Source organism: Rana temporaria, unplaced genomic scaffold (genome assembly GCF_905171775.1).
Source record: "Rana temporaria unplaced genomic scaffold, aRanTem1.1, whole genome shotgun sequence".
Lineage (NCBI taxonomy): Eukaryota > Metazoa > Chordata > Amphibia > Anura > Ranidae > Rana > Rana temporaria.
This window is the reverse complement of record NW_024404560.1, coordinates 15826-33388: the sequence shown is the minus strand read 5'-3', so window position 1 is coordinate 33388 and position 17563 is coordinate 15826. Positions and strand designations below refer to the sequence as shown.

Below are 17563 nucleotides of genomic sequence, written 5' to 3'. Positions count from 1 at the left end.
TGTTTAGGTGTCAGCATCCCCCCTCACCCCCTCCCCCTTTTACTTACCTGAGACCTCATTCGATCCAGCGCCATTCACATCTGCAATTATTCTCTCCCTTCACTTCCGGGACTTGCTGTCTTTGCAATCAAAGCCAATGACTAGGAAGCTGGGAGCAGGGCAGAGTCCCGCTGTCTGTCAATTTACACAGCGGCGGGGCACACACAAGTGCCCCCATTGAAAGCTGCTTCCCATGGGAGCACTGGACAGAGGGGAGGGGCCAGGAGTGTCGGCGGGGGGACTCAAAAAGAGGAGCAGGTTCGTGGCTTACACAGGGCAGGTAAGTATTGACATGCTTGTTATTTTTCTTTTTTTAATTTACCCTTACAATCACTTTAACTTACTGTGCTCTGAACTGATATACCAACAAGTCTAATCAGTTTTCCCAGCTACCCTTCTGTGACCTACAAAAGAACTCTTCCCTACTGTATGTAACTGATATGGGGAGTGAAGGTTAGTAATGAGGTGAGTGGTCTAGAGTGGCAACCATGGCTCTCTTCATGTATACAGTTGTACAGTTGAGTGAGTAAGGCTAGGTGAAAATGAAGGAAAAGACAACCTGAAACTAATGTAGCCACTACATACGAGGACTGATAAGGTGCAAAATGTAATCATTTCTTCCCATTCAGAGCTACAACATAAATTTGCAATTTGTATTAGGGAGGTTTACAGTTATTGAGATCTACACAAGCTTTAAATAAATGAGCACTAATCTGGCACTGCTTTCTGATTTGACTGATAGAAAATGTTCTCTTCTTAGTATGTTTGAGGGTCTATTCACAACAGCCGCTGCATTAGCGCAGCAACTGAAGTGGGGTGACTGTAATACTAATGCGCCAATCATGACACATCACGCTGTTCAATGAAAACTGTCTTTTTTTATTGAACCTTTTTGAAATGTAACACTGTGACATTTTGCCTTGTCTTGCGGTGGAAATGTACTGAAATTGCCACATAATGCAGTCCTACCACACCTGGTGTGAATAGACCCTGAATCAAAAACAGAATGAATTAGTACAGTTTGTAAACACTATGACAATGCATATAATATATGATTTATTTCTCATTCTAGGTAAATTTGGTGGATGTCACTGCTGACTCTGCACAACCTATTGTAGAAACTGTTATCACAGCTTTGGTAAGTTTACTGATATTAAAAGAGTGTTAATTGGCTCTAATATAAACTAACAGCACTTTCCTGTCTATTATATTGATGCTAAAAACAAGAACAACAAAAGCACAATGAAAAGTTCAGCCTGCATGATGGTCCTACAGAATATCATATCTATTAACAAACATGGGGAGGTTTTTCTTGCTTTTAACATGCTCACATTAGAATCCTCACTCTGACTTATACACGGTCCAAAAAATGTTTGGCTTTAAAAGAATGACAGGACCTTAGGACCTTGTGAGTAAAAGGAATAATGTGTGCAGGCTGCCTGTCCCAGTCTGCACACTAAAAAGCAAGTAGACTTAACTATGCAAGGGAATTTTCTCTTAGCTTGAATAAGGCAAAGCTCTGATGACTTCCATCATCTAATCATACGCAAACTGAAATACTGTATTCTTTATTTTTCTTGCACGTACAGTATTTAATAGGAATTCTTTGCAAAGTGAATTTTTATCACATTCATAAAGTTAAGGAAACATTCCCTTGTTATATGAACAGTCTATTTGCCTTTAATAAAGTAACCCCATTATGTCAAACAGAAGGAGTGAGCAAGCAGTGGGTTTTAATCAGTGTGTTAAAAAAAAAAAAAATTTCAAGCATGTATTATGCAAATATAATGCTAGATTTTGGTGAAACACTTAGGGCCCTTTCACACGGGGTGGATCAGTAATGATCCGCCTCCGTGTGTCCGTACAGCTCAGCGGGGATCCTCCGTAAAATCCCTGCTGAGCTGGCAGCTGACAGGGCGGTTCCCGCACACTGTGCAGGGACCGCCCTGTCTTTCCTCCGCTCTCCCCTATGGGGGATCGGAAGAACACGGACCGTATGTCCGTGTTCATCCCATCCGATCCGGCAGACGGAAGAAAAATAGGATTTTCTTCCGTCCGATTTTGTGGATCTTTGCAGAGGCGGACAAATTACGGGTGTCAGCGGATGGTCATCCGCTGACACCCGTAATCACATAGGGACCCATGTATGTCCCGTTTTCAACGGACGGATGAAAATGCGGACATACGGTCCGCACGTGTGAAAGGGCCCTTACACATAACTCCCAACTTTAAAACTTGAGAATGAGAGACATTTTCTGGAGATAGTGACCTACAGCACGCTATGCGCGCCACGGCAAAAAACTGGGTGCGATCAAACTGTTAACAGTGGTAGGGGCTAAAGAGGCACGGTTAAACCTTCATTGTACCTATAAAATATGCTTTGATTGCTGTTGCTCTAGCAAGAGTCTCACAAACACATATCCCCCATACTCCTAGATAACACCAGAACGCCCTATACTCCTAGATAACACCAGACCCCCCCCCCCATACTCTTAGATAACACCAGACCGCCCCCCCCCCCCATACTCCTAGATAACACCAGACCCCCCCATACTCTTAGATAACACCAGACCCCCCTATACCCCTAGATAACATTAGAACCCCCTATACGCCTAGATAACACCAGACCCCCCTATACCCTAGATAACACCAGGACCTCCTATATGCCTAGCCAACACCACAATCCCCTATACTCCTAGCTAACACACCAGACCACCTCTCCATATTCCTAGATAACACCAGACCACCCCTATACTCCTAGATAGCACCAGACCCCCCCCCCCATACTTCTAGATAACACCAGACACCCCCCCTCATACTCCTAGATAACACCCGACCCCTCCTATACTCCTAGATAACACCAGACCACCTCCCCCCCATACTCCTAGATAACACCAGACCCCCCCCCCTATACTCCTAGATAACACCAGACCCCCTATACCCCTAGATAACACCAGAACCCCCTATACTCCTAGATAACACCAGCCCCCCCCCCCCCCATACTCTCTGTATTCCTAGATATGCATAAAATGCTGAGACTTGTAGTTCCGTGTATACAAGGTGATACATTTAGTGCTGGGACTTGTAGTTTTTTTGTATACAAGACAGATACACTAGAATGCTGGGTCTTGTAGTTCCTGTATAAAAAGACAGGTACACAGAATTCTGGGATTTGTATTTCTTATATAAAAAGACAGATACATAGAATGGTGCGACTTGTAGTTCCCATATAGAAAGACAGATACACAGAATGATGGGACTTGTAGTTCCTATATAAAAAGACAGATACACAGAATGCTGGAACTTGTAGTTCCTATATACAAAGACAGATACACAGAATGCTGGGACTTGTAGTTCCTATATAAAAATACAGATACACAGAATGCTAGGACTTGTAGTTCCTTTATAAAATTACAGATACACAGAATGCTGGGACTTGTAGCTCCATTGTAACCAGTTTTTGAAAGAGGGAATTTAACCACTTAAGCCCCGGACCAAAATGCTGCCTAAAGACCCAAGGGGTTTTTACAGTTCGGGACTGCGTCGCTTTAACAGACAATTGCGCGGTCGTGCGACGTGGCTCCCAAACAAAATTGGCGTCTTTTTTTCTCCACAAATAGAGCTTTCTTTTGGTGGTATTTGATCACCTCTGCGGTTTTTATTTTTTGCGCTATAAACAAAAATAGAGCGACAATTTTGAAAAAAAATGCTATATTTTTTACTTTTTGCTATAATAAATATCCCCCAAAAACATATATAACATTTTTTTTCCTCAGTTTAGGCCGATACGTATTCTTCTACCTATTTTTGGTAAAAAAAAATCGCAATAATCGTTTATCGGTTGGTTTGCGCAAAATTTATAGTGTTTACAAAATAGGGGATAGTTTTTTTGCATTTTTTTTTTTTTTTACTACTAATGGCGACGATCAGCGATTTTTTTCGTGACTGCGACATTATGGCGGACACTTCGGACAATTTTGACAAATTTTTGGGACCATTGTCATTTTCACAGCAAAAAATGCATTTAAATAGCATTCTTTATTGTGAAAATGACAGTTTGCAGTTTGGGAGTTAACCACAGGGGGCGCTGTAGGAGTTAGGGTTTACTTTGAGTGTGTTTACTAGTGTAGGGGGGTGTGGCTGTAGGAATGACGTCATCGATCGTGTCTCCCCTATAAAGGGAATGACGCGATCGATGCGCCGACACAGTGAAGCACGGGGAAGCCGTGTTTACACACGGCTCTCCCCCTTCTTCAGCTCCGGGGACCGATCGCGACAGCACGGCTAAAAACAAATAGCCGCACCGTCGTCCCGGATCGCTCCTGAAGCCACGGGGACCGCCGCATGTACGGGGGGGGTCCGATCGGACCCCCGACCCACGTCAAGCAGGGCACGTATATACGTGCATGTGCCTGCCTGTGCCATTCTGCTGACGTATATGTACATGCGGCGGTCCTTAAGTGGTTAAGAACATCTGTCACTGAGATTGGGGGGGGGGGGGGGGGTGGCCGTGGCCTGGCTGTGTTCCTCTGCCCTGCATCAGCAGCAGAGACTGTCCTTTAAGTATTTTGAATAGCCTGGAATGGAAAAAAATTAAGAATGTTTACAAGCAGTTAGGTATATGTTCCCTACCTAAAGGACAGGTCCACTTTCCCTATCCCAACCTAAACAAACATAAAAACTTCCCACCATGCTGCTTGCTTATTTCAGGCTAAAATCTTCTCTTAGTACTGACTATCCCAGTGCAGTGTTCACCACAGACTTGCGCTTCTCCATGTACAATGTACAGTGAGAGCAAGATCTGCTTATGTGGCGACCTCATTGCCTAATTACAATATTAGCAGAAAAGCTGTAAATAAAATAAATAAAAAATACATTGAAAGTAGGGCCTCATGCACAGAGGGTGTTTATTTAGTCCCTGTAAATGCTATTTCTACTGGCAGGAGAAAAGCGTCTTAGAAAATATGCCTAAAGCAGCCGTGTGTATTACATAGGGATTTAGGAGCATCAATCTTTTGAGGGTTAATGGATTATTATTATTATTATTATGGTTAATATTATTCTATTCTGGTCATTCAAATGTGTTAACCCTCAAACGCTCTTAAATGCATCAAGCATTTAGGCGCCTTTAAATGCATTTTAGGCACATCAAGCGTTTTTTTTTCTGCCCTTCGGGTCCTGTCCCGAACGTGCTTTTGATGTTTTTTGTTTTTTCAGCTTGTATATGGTCCTCTTCGAATACACCTACAAATGCATATGTGTGCATGGACACATAGGCTAACATAGAGGTGCTTTTACAGGCTGAAAAAAAAAAGCCAAATGCCTGAAAAAGTGGAATTTTTTGAAGACCAGTGTGCATGAAGCCTATAACATTAAAATACAGTATATATCTTACTCTCCAGCTTCTGGTGGGCTCACCTAGACGAGGGTGACATATCTGGAAGTTTTTGTAGAATCCTGGAAAAAAGAGAGTATCCCAAACTCTGCAAGAATGCACTTCTGAAAAGTGCTAAAAGCTTGTTCTTGTGATGGACATCAGCCACAGGTAGTAAGCAATAGCCAAAATCCAATGCAGAAAGGTGATTATTATTTTCTAGTCATGAGGGTTGCCATATAAGCAGACTTTGGGGTTGATTTACTAAAACTGTAGAGTGTTCAATTAAGCTTTGACAAAAAAAAAACTGGAAGGTAATGGTTTCTATGTAGAGCTGCACCAAATTTTGCACTCTCCAGTTTTAGTAAATCAACCCCACTGTGTTTTAGTGTGCAGACCACTTTTAAATAGAAGTATATTTTCACTTTGGTAGAGTAAGGGAAAGTTATAACCCATGTCAGTTTATTTTTTTGCCATCTCTGTCCTATTGGGGACATTTACCTTCACTTCATGTCCCATAGCCAAAACAGGAGTGAGAGATAACCCCCACAAATTTAAGGGAACTTCTTGGCGATTCCCCCATTGGAAATGTTCCCCTCTATTACTTTTCTTGGGACAAACACAACATTTGGGACTTTGTTGACTTTCTTATGCGATGATAATGGTAAACAGGACAAATAGAGAGGGTGAATCTCTTGAACGAGGGCACAGATTGCAATAAAAACCTATAGGTGTTCTTTTCCTCTCCACTCCACTCCAAAAAAAATGCCTTTAGTTTTACTTTAAGTGTTCCAAGCTGCTTACTGGAAAGAGGTATTTAGGATCTAATTCTCCATACATTGGCAACAATGGCCTTGAAAGGTTTGAAGCTTGACTTATTCATAAAAAATACAAAGTAAAAAATATGTATCTTCTTTCTATTTTAGGATAGTTTGGGATTAAAAGATGTACTCTCGTTATTATGCGATTCCGTAAGATCTCTAACAGTATCTTAAATCTTTCTAATTTTCACCTGTAATTAATGCTTTTCTTCAGACTAAAAATATATAATTAGGCATAAATCAGCGTTGTTATTCCTATATACAGTCTTGTCGATTACTTAACTGTGGTAGCACTAGTGCTGTTCCTCTAACTGCTATATTTACAAAGATATTGCATGCACCAATTATAATGTCTGAATATTAGTCATTGTAAAACACATTCAAACAACAGATTTAAAGCGGAACTATAATCACCTGTTCTCCAGCGCTGTAATCTCCGGAGTTGATCTGACAATATGGTTTCTCCTATTGATATGTTTCCCGTCTTGACTGCGCAGGCGCAATCCGAGCCAACGGAAATCACCGAACCTGAGCAGCTGTAGCAAAAGGTCCAGGGCGACGTGGAATTTGCTGTAAGTGGCCAGTCGGCCTCACGTCCTCGCTTCATTCAGACGGCTCGCTGCGCTCGCTCGGCCTCCTGGCTCTTTTTTTAACATCCTCCCAATCCACGGGATGTTAAGGAATGAGCCTGGATGCCGCCCGGTTTGGAGATTTCCTTGGGCTTCGTCTGGGCCCTGCGCAGTCAAGCATGGAACCATATCGATAGGGTAACTAGATCGACAAGACACCGGCTTCCTGTCATCTTCAGCCCAGAAGTTTCTGGTATCGATCCCGGATGTTTGCATTGTTCGAGATGTTGTCACTCCCATGCATGCACAGAAGTTCAGTAATCTCAGCACTGCTGTTATCTCAGCATGTGCATGCATACAGGCAGGCAATGGAATGGTAATGCAGAAGAGACGTACATTAAAAATCTGCCTGTTGCAATTTTTTTAGGCTATTATTCTAATTTAATAACTAAAATTCATAAATGTAGAAGTTTAAACAACGATTCAATTTAAATTAATACCCTTTTCGGATCAGTCATTGCTTCGTGTACATGGCTGTCATTTTTGTGTACACTACTTTAAATATTTTAAGCTGAATTGGAGCTATCTACAAATCTATATACTACCTACACTAGCATTTCCTTTTTCTAAAATTGTCATGTCTACCTTAATGTTTACCTATGAATAACTTCAGTTTATGTTTAAGATTTGTAAACTGCAGAGCTGTCTAGTTCCAGAGTCAGGGTTTGGGGCCAAGGCAGAGACATACGAGGAACTTCACTCTGGGTGCCCTGCTGGGAAAGGATCCCTTCCCCTGCCTCTGCATTACCCCATAATTACAGCCCAGCCATGCAGATTATACTGGGAGAGTACGCCTCTGCCATGTAATCAGCGGTGCTCCTCTGCCAGTGAATGGCACTAATGTCATACTGTGCTAGTAACTGCATATGTGGATGTGCAGGGCTCAACCTCAGCTTGGCAGGGGCACACTTTAGCATCTCACTTACCAGAGAGCCGTCTCCTGGTACTGTCCAGAATAGTAGTAGAGCAACTGTTTGAACTGCTTGAAGAAAGTATTCAGGAAAACATGATGGCCATGCTCCACTCCGTCAGCAATGCGCTCTATTTGGCCTGTAAATGTAATGCTCCATAAGTGAGAAAAGGAGCCTACTGGTGGCTGCAGTTTTCCAAATCACAGGGACTTCTCTATAAAGCGGCCACATATTACATTGTCATGACACCCTGCATGGCCTGTCAGGAGGGGAAATTACAGGTGATATCTAATTTAAAGATTTGGAACGCACAGGTATGAAATACTCTTCATAACACACTGGACTAACAAATATAGATTATAACATTGTTGCAATAGTTACAGACCATTTCTAGGATTTTTTTTTTTTACAGTATTCATGTTTCAATTATTTTATCAGCATTTAAAGCCCAATTAAACCAATTTTAATCAGCTAAATACAAACTAAGTGCATCAATACAATGTTTGTTTTCATTATAAAGCAGACACAGATTAAAGCAGAAATCTCATCCCCTGCTATCAGCTGCCCAGAGGGTCTTGCTCTCCTTGGAGAAGCAGTGGTCTCATTGCAGAGGTCCGACATGCACCCTACCGGTCAGACCTGTAGCTGTGCAATCAGCAGAGCTCATACTCCCTGCTGATTGGAAAGCACTGGCTCTGACTACCACAGAGAGCAAGGGTTCCACTTGGAAGATGCTGGCATGACAGGATTTTCTCCTCAGCTGTGGCCGATTTTTAAAAAGAAACAAACTGTTAAGCCCTGTACACACGATTAGTTTGTCCGATGAAAAGACGATAGAAAAAAAACGATCGTCTGTGTGGAAGACCATCGGTCAAAAAATTCATGCATGCTCAGAATCAAGTCGACGCATGCTAGCACGTCGAAGTGTTGTTACGTCACGCGCTTTGGCACGGTCGGAATTTTTGACTGATTGTGTGTAGGCAAGAATGATGAAGTCAGCTTCATCAGATATCTGATGAAAAAATCCATCGGATTCGATTCCATCAGATATCCGATCGTGTGTATGAGGCTTAAGACTTGAATACCTTTGCGTTCATGCACCTGAATTATATTTAGCTAATTTAATCTGAAAGTTCACTTAGACTTGAATAATGATTTCTAGCCCTTACTAACACTACTTTATTTTACAGGCTACCTGTATAACAAAGATTGTTGCGGTATGCATACATTTTTTATTTATTTGTGTTTTGTGTTTGCCTAATGAATGCAGCAATTCAAATTCCAATTGAAGCATATAAAAAGGAAGTGTTAACTGTTTAATTGTCCGCTATCACTATCTGTGAGCTTTTACACAGATAATTGGTTACCTTAAAGCTTAGACTATAGGATTTAAAGGCTAGGGTTACCCTTTGAAAAAAAAATGCACAAACTTTTGCAGAAAACAAATGTGCATTTATAATTTTTTGTATTGGAGTCTGTAAACCAATTGCACCCGCAATCAGTGGATCGTCGGGTGCAATGGTAGGTTCCTGAAAATATTTCTTCCAGCTCTTTGCCCATACCTCTGTAGGGCTGTCGATTGGAGAGCTGGAGGAAGTGTCAATTACAGCACTTGTAGTTCATTAAAGCGGAGTTCACCCAAAAATGGAACTTCCGCTTATCCCACTCCTCACCCCCTTACATGCCAATCAATTTTTCTTCTATCGTACATCACGGGACACAGAGCGGCATTCATTACTATATGGGTTATATGGAGTACCTTCAGGTGTAGACACTGGCAATCTCAAACAGGAAATGCCCCCTCCCTATATAACCCCCTCCCATAGGAGGAGTACCTCAGTTTTTACGCCAGTGTCTTAGGTGTTAGTCATGGTTTAGCTTGCCTCCGCATCCTTGGGATTAGGTGAGCTACCGGTTCTGTCCAAAAAGCCTCAGCGCTTAAAGTGGTCAGTAACCGGACCCCAAACCCTTGGGTATAGCCCCATAATGCTTTTCTTTTAGAGAGCTGGACCCTGGGCCCAGACTTAGAAACCTTTGGGTACTAAAGTTTTCTGTTGCCAGGGTGCTATATGGGCCCAGGACAGTGGATCCTTCATAGGAACCCAGGGCCTGAAGGTCTAGACATCCCCACGGAGATGGGGGAAGATTGGGCCTCTTGCTTGGCAAAGTCCTGCGGCATGGAGCAGGTAAGTGAGGGGAAAACTTGCGGAACTTGGTTCTTAGCAGGTTTTTTTCTGGGGGGTCACAGGGGACATGCCTAAAGTTATGCACTGCATCTGGCAAACTAGTCACATATCATAAGATAGGATGGCTCTCTATGTATTATTCCCCATAAGATGTGACCTCCCTTGTAGTGTTGGAAAAGCATTGAGTGGGGCCTGTGTTATATAAAAATATATGTGTGTGTCAGAGAGCTTTGCTTACCTGCAGGCCTCCAGGCGATGCTCCATTCAGTCTTCCTCCTCAGAGCCTGCAAGCAGGCAAAACGCTGACCTCCTCATGGTTCCAGGCTGCAGGCTGCAGTTTGCTGGAACAGAGAGGTCCCTTCCTCCCAAAATCCCCCCCCTCCCCCTGTCGGGAGGGGCATTCCTGTTTGAGATTGCTGGGGGGGAAGGGCGGGTCAGTGGCTTAAAGGAAGGGGCGGCCCTTCCTTGTTTGTTCCATTCAATACTTTGGAACTGAGGAGAAAGACCAGAGCGGCAGCACGGGGCGCCGAGGACACACAGTGGCCAGAAAGGATATTGCAGTCTTCAGAGGACTGTTTTTTTCAAGCCTAGAAATAGGCTGTTTCTTTTCCATCTCATAGTTTTTCTTTGCAATACTACTCAGGGGGACAGAATGTTTTTTCTTTCCTGGATTTGAAACAAAAACGAAAAAAAAAAAAAAAAAAAAAAGTCATCTAGGGGAGAGAAGCATTTTTTTATCCCCCAAACAGGTGTTTGGGACAATTAACTTTTATAGTTCCAAATACCAATAGGTAGCAGGTGTACCTCGGTATTGTACCATGGTATGCCGCTGTTTTCCCTACAGGGAGCCTTGGGGCCATCGGGATCTGGGGCTGGAGCTGACGCGGGTCAGTCCAACCCTAAGATGGTCACGGAGGAGGTATTACTCACCTCTTTAAAAGAGATGCAGAAAAGCATGGGAAAAATGATAGCCGCAGCTATGCGGGGCAGTAAGCGGAATAGATCTCCGTCGCCCGAGCGCGGACCCTCAGAAGAGGAGGTCCTTTCCTCAGGGGAATTGGACGACCTCTTGGACAAGGACCAGTAGGTTCAGGGATCGAAGACCCGGATACAGAGGAGTCTGGGGCAGTCTCCCTGAGGAGAGCTGGTGGATTCAAGGATTGTCGGACTTGGTCCATAGGGCATTCAACTTGCCAGTACCAGATCTCCAGGTATCGACGGTTTCAGCTTTGGCTCACTGAGGGCGCCTCAAAGCAATGCTGTGTTTCCGAATTCATCCTCTATTAGAGGGATTTTGTTCCAAGATTGGAACAAGCCAGATAAGATCTTCTTACCACCTAAAGGTTCTCTGTCCTATATCCTATGGAAGAAAAATTTTCCAAAAGATGGGCTACTCCTGCAGTGGACGCAGCCATCTCATGTGTTAAACAGATCGTTAACATGCCTGTAGACAAACATACAGGTGTTCAAGGATCCAGTTGATAAGCGCTTGGAAGCACTACTTAAGAACTCCTTCACTACTGCAGGGGCAGTAGTACAGCCAGCTGTGGCTGCGATTGGGGTCGCTCAAGCATTATCGGATCCAATTTAAGCAGATGCTTAAACTTATTCCGGCCCAGCAGGCAGAAAAATTTTTCGGATGTCCCTAAGGCCATATGTTTTACGGTAGACGCAATCAAGGATTCTATCCAGCAAGCGTCACGTTTATCGTTATCCCTTATCCATATGAGAAGACTCTTATGGTTAAAAAGCTGGGAGGCTGAGCCCCCATGCAAGAAGCTCCTGGTAGGGTTCCCCTTCCATGGAGGACGACTCTTCGGAGAAGACCTAGATAAATACATTCAGACCATTTCAAACGGCAAGAGTACTCTCTTGCCAACTAAGAAGAAGGTTCAGGGACCTGCGTTTTAAACGACCAGTATTCCCCTGGGCAGGGGCCCTCTAATGCCAAGCAGTATCGACGGCCTCCTGCAAAAGCAAACTTCGGCTTCAACAGCAGATCACAAGGACAGGCTGTTAGAGGCAAAAGGCAGTGGTTTCGCAAACCAGCAAAACCAGCCCCCAAGCCAACCTTATGAAGGGGCGCCCCCACCTTCGTGGGTGGGGGAAGGCTGCGACTCTTTTCAGAGATTTGGGAAGCCAGCATTCCCGACGAGTGGGTACGGTCTTCCGTGGCCACAGGCTACAAATTAGATTTCCTAAGGTTTCCTCCTCCTCATTTCCAGAAGTCGAGGATCCCAAACGATCCGGAAAAGGGAGCCGCATTAAGATCGGCATTAGATCATCTACTTTCCCAGGAAGTAATAGTAGAGGTACCAGTCCTGGAACAGGGGCTGGGTTTCTACTCCAACCTATTCATCATCCCAAAATCCAATGGAGATGTCAGGCCAATTTTGGACCTAAAGATGGTAAATGCATATCTAAAGATCCGCTCATTTCGGATGGAATCCGTGCGGTCAGCAGCTGCCACACTCCAGAAGGACGACTTCATGGCGTCCATAGACATAAGGATGCCTACCTTCATGTTCCAATTTATCAGCCACATCAAAGATATCTACGCTTCATGGTGGCTTCGCGTCACTTCCAATTCGTGGCGCTTCCCTTCGGGTTGGCTACGGCCCCCCGGGTGTTCACGAAGGTCTAGCTCCAATCCTAGCCAAACTAAGGATCCAAGGGTCACGATCCTAGCATACCTGGACGACCTCCTAGTCATAGATCACTCGTCTCCCGGCTTGGAGCGAGCAGTGGCCCTCACGGTCCAATACCTCGAGAGGTTCGGCTGGGTCCTAAATCGAGAAAAGTCAGCTTTCCAGCCCACAAGGCAGTTGGAATATCTCGGCATGAGATTAGACACAGAACAACAAGGAGTGTTCCTACCTCTGAGGAAGGTAAAAGCCATCAAGGAATTAATCCTACTGGTTCTAAGCAAGAAAGAACCGACTATTCGCCTATGTATGAGGTTACTAGGCAAGATGGTGGCCACATTCGAGGCGGTACATACGCCCAGAGCCACACTCGCATCCTACAGGCAGCCATCCTGTCAGCATGGAGCAGAAGGCCACAGGCCTTGGATATCCCGTTGCCGCTCTCATCAAGAGTCCGACAAAGTCTGTGTTGGTGGTTAGACCCTCAGAATCTACTGAAGGGGAAGTCTTTCAGCCCAGTGGCTTGGAAGATAGTGACCACAGACGCCAGCCTGACGGGCTGGGGAGCAATTTTGGATGGTTGCACTCGCCAAGGTACTTGGGCAAAGCCAGAGAAGCAGTTTGCCCATCAACATCTTGGAGCTCAGAGCTGCTCGACTAGCCCTCAGGGCTTGGACGTCAAAATTGCAGGGGTTCCCGGTGAGAATTCAATCAGACAATGCCACGGCCGTGGCATACATAAATCACCAAGGGGGAACCAGGAGTCAAGCCGCTCAGAGAGAGGTGAGCTTGATTCTCCTATGGGCAGAGGCTCATGTGCCCTGCATATCGGCAATATTCATTCCAGGAGTGGACAACTTTCAGGCGGACTTCTTAAGCCGCCAGACTCTATGGCCGGGGGAATGGTCTCTGCATCCACAAGTCTTTCAAGCACTCTGCCAAAGATGGGGAGTGCCGGACGTGGATATCATGGCATCGAGACTCAACAAGAAACTAGACAGGTTCATGTCCCGCTCAAGGGATCCGATGGCCTGCGGAACCGATGCGTTGGTTTGCCCTTGGCATCAGTTCAAACTTCTTTATGCGTTTCCCCCGCTCCAGTTACTACCCCGCCTGCTGCGCAGGATCCGGGTGGAGCACATACCAGTCATCCTGGTAGCTCCAGCATGGCCCAGAAGGGCATGGTACTCACTAATCTTAAGGATGGTAGTGGAGACCCTTGGACTCTTCCTCTACGGCCAGGACCTGCTATCGCAAGGTCCGATCCTCCACCCTGCCTTACGGCATCTAAATTTGACGGCCTGGAAGCTGAATCCCTGATTCTCAGGGGTAGAGGTCTGTCTCAGAAAGTAATCTCTACCCTAATCAGAGCCAGGAAAACCGGTCTCTAGGGTGATTTATTACAGGGTCTGGAAGGCCTATGTAGGCTGGTGTGAGTCCAAGCGATGGCTTTCTCGCAAATTTACCATCGATAGAGTATTAAGTTTTCTCCAGCTAGGAGTGGATAAAGGATTGGCATTAAGCACAATCAAAGGACAGATTTCTGCTCTGTCAGTGTGGTTTCAGCGGCCGCTGGCCACCCACTCGCTGGTTAAGACCTTCCTTCAAGGGGGTCTTACGTATTAGACCTCCAGTTAAATCCCCGCTTTGTCCGTGGGATTTAAATCTTGTTCTGTCAAGTTTACAGAAACAACCGTTTGAGCCGTTGGCTGATATTCCTTTGGTTCTACTGACAAGGAAGTTAGTATTTTTGGTTGCCATAGTTTCCGCAAGAAGAGTTTCGGAGCTGGCAGCCTTATCCTGTAAGGAACCATATCTTGTTTTTCATAAGGACAGGGTCGTTCTCCGCCCTCATCCTTCCTTCCTTCCGAAGGTCATATCCAGTTTTCATTTGAACCAGGATTTGGTATTACCATCCTTCTTCCCTAAACCTACTTCCAGAAAGGAAGGGTTGCTGCATACCTTGGATATTGTCAGGGCCATGAAGGCCTATCTTAAAGCTACAAAGAAGATCCGGAAGACAGATGTGCTGTTCATTCTACCGGATGGGCCCAAGAAGGGGCAGGCAGCTGCAAAGTCCACCATTTCTAGGTGGATTAAGCAATTAATCACTCAGGCCTACGGCTTGAAAGGGTTGCCTCCTCCAGTATCATTAAAGGCTCATTCTACTAGAGCCATGGGCGCCTCCTGGGCAGCACACCACCCAGATCTCTATGGCTCAAGTTTGCAAGGCGGCAACCTGGTCTTCTGTCCACTCGTTTACAAATTCTACAAGTTGGACGTAAGAAGGAATACTGATACTGCCTTCGGGCAGGCAGTGCTGCAGGCTGCAGTTTGAGACCCTCGGATTCCGGGGGCTCCTCTTGTTCGAGTTAAATTTAAAATTTTTATTTTTCTCAACTAAGTTGGATTTATTATGATTTGAGTATATCTCTAAATTAAATCCTTTTGTCTTGGAGATGTTCTCCCTCCCCTCATTGTAAGCATTGCTTTGGGACATCCCATATAGTAATGAATGCCGCTCTGTGTCCCGTGATGTACTCCAAGAAAAGAGATTTTTAATACAGCTTACCTGTAAAATCTTTTTCTTGGAGTACATCACGGGACACAGAGCTCCCACCCCTCTTTTTTGAGGACCATTTTGGGAGGCATACTGCTTGCTACAAAACTGAGGTACTCCTCCTATGGGAGGGGGTATATAGGGAGGGGCATTTCCTGTTTGAGATTGCCAGTGTCTACACCTGAAGGTACTCCATATAACCCATATAGTAATTGAATGCCGCTCTGTGTCCCGTGATGTACTCCAAGAAAAAGATTTTACAGGTAAGCTGTATTAAAAATCTCTTTTTTTTGGGGGGGGGAGTGGGGGCTTTAGGAGAAGGAGACTTCCTGTCCCACTTCCTCCTTCCGCCGAGGGGCTGGAAAGGCGATTAGCTTAATTGCCTTTTCACAGCCCCTCCCTGTAGGCGAGCGCCTGTCCAATCGGATGGCGCGCACGGCTCAAAAATGCGCAGTGCCGCTCGAGCATGTGCAGTGGTTGCCTGGCCGTGAAGCCGAAAGCTGTCACAGCCGGGTGCCCACAGTGACAATGAAGACGCCGGCCGGGGAGGGGGGGAGAGGAGCGGAGCCATAGGAAAGGCCGCGGCTTCGGCCCTAGCTCGGAGCGGCAGCCATCTTGGTACACCCAGCGGCGGCCTAGGTGAGCTCCCCTAGTGCGGCGCACTGACATCACCCGCCTCAACTGCTCGTGGATCTGCCTGCTTGTGCCGTTCTATTCTGTAGTGACTAAGCAAGCAGACAATCGTATATACAGTGGGGGAGATGTGGATATTACAGTGAGGGGATGTGGATATTACAGTGGGGGAGATGTGTAATATCCACATCTCCCCCACTGTAATGTTCGCATCTCCCCCACTGTAATGTCCACATCTCCCCCACCCCACTGTATGTCCACATCTCCCCCACTGTAATGTCCACATATCCCTCACTGTAATGTCCACATATCCCTCACTGTAATGTCCACATATCCCCCACTGTAATGTCCACATATCCCCCACTGTAATGTCCACATATCCCCCACTGTAATGTCCACATATCCTCCACTGTAATGTCCACATATCCCCCACTGTAATGTCCACATATCCCCCACTGTAATATCCACGTCATCTCCCTCACTGTAATATCATATTACAGTGGGGAATATGTGGACATTACAGTGGGGGAGAAGGAGATGTGTACATTACAGTTGGGGAGATGTGGACATTACAGTGGGGGAGATGTGTACATTACAGTGGGGGAGATGTGGACATTACAGTGGGGGAGATGTGGACATTACAGTGGGAACTATATTTGGTGGTGATCCGAAAAATGATCCGATCCGTGACTCTGATCCGAGGAACGATCCGAACCGTGAGTTTTTTAATTTGTTGCACCCCTATTTATAACTTATGTTTATTTGAAGTTATCCATGAAGTATAAATCATTTTCTAAAATTAGCCTCTGTTTAAATGTGGCTGCAGCCAGGCTCCAACTTTTTAACTTGAAATGACAATTCTGTATAGAGGGGCACCAGATTGTGGGGCTTTCAGGTCTTTGAATAGGATGAAGGTACCAACTTTTTTTACCCCATGGGCTTTATTTTATTTCTTAAAAAAACTAAATTGTACATTGGCTTTAAGAGTTCTGCTGATTTAAATAATTTTATATTTTATTGCAGTCACTAACAAACCTCCTAAATAAACGGAATCCCACACAAGTCTGCAAGGTATTGTTCATTAATATATATATATATATATGTTATTAGTTGTTGTTGAATAATAATAAACATCTCTGAAATGTAAGAATACAGGGGTAATTAAAAATATGTATTTAAAGTGGAACTACACTGCATCTGAGCACCACAAACCAAATATTCTATTTAGTTCATTTTTAATATTTAAGGCAAACTCACCCATCTATCAATGTCGCCATGCTTTATTTTGCTGAGACATCACTTTGAAAAAACATGCAGGCAGGAGAGTGTGTTTGGCTATGAAAGCCCCTCTTCCCCTCCTGAAGACTCCTGGGATGTATGACATCCTTAACCCTAGGCCTGGAAACCAGGAAGTAAATTGGGAAATGTAAAAAAAAAGTTTAAAACAAGTAAATATGATATTGTTTCCTATCTATTTACTAATGCTAGCAGCATTAAGAATTAAAAATAGTCAACGTTGACTGAGAGAATGAAGTTCCACTTTAAGCATTCTCTTGTGTCCACAGCAATGCCATAGCTCCCAACTGTCCCTGATTTGGAGGGACTGTCCCTGATTTGGAGCAATATCCCTCTGTCCCTCATTCCTCCTCATTTGTCCCTCATTTTGGTCTGATCTATATAGTTATATATAAAATGTACTATTTATCTATCAATAAGTGTTTCCCAGTGCTAAACCATTTACCCAATCTCTAAATTGCTACATTTC

General features: G+C 44.6%; 1 protein-coding gene across 1 annotated transcript in view; it reads left to right on the top strand.

Annotated features, from left to right (window-relative positions):
• LOC120922504 overlaps positions 1 to 17563 on the top strand; it is a 37204-nt gene that overhangs the window by 10639 nt on the left and 9002 nt on the right. The window contains exons 6-9 of the mRNA XM_040334696.1: positions 1112 to 1177; positions 6340 to 6384; positions 8965 to 8991; positions 16822 to 16869. Of these exons, the coding sequence (XP_040190630.1) occupies positions 1112 to 1177; positions 6340 to 6384; positions 8965 to 8991; positions 16822 to 16869 (186 nt within the window). The remainder of the gene's footprint in view (positions 1 to 1111; positions 1178 to 6339; positions 6385 to 8964; positions 8992 to 16821; positions 16870 to 17563) is intronic.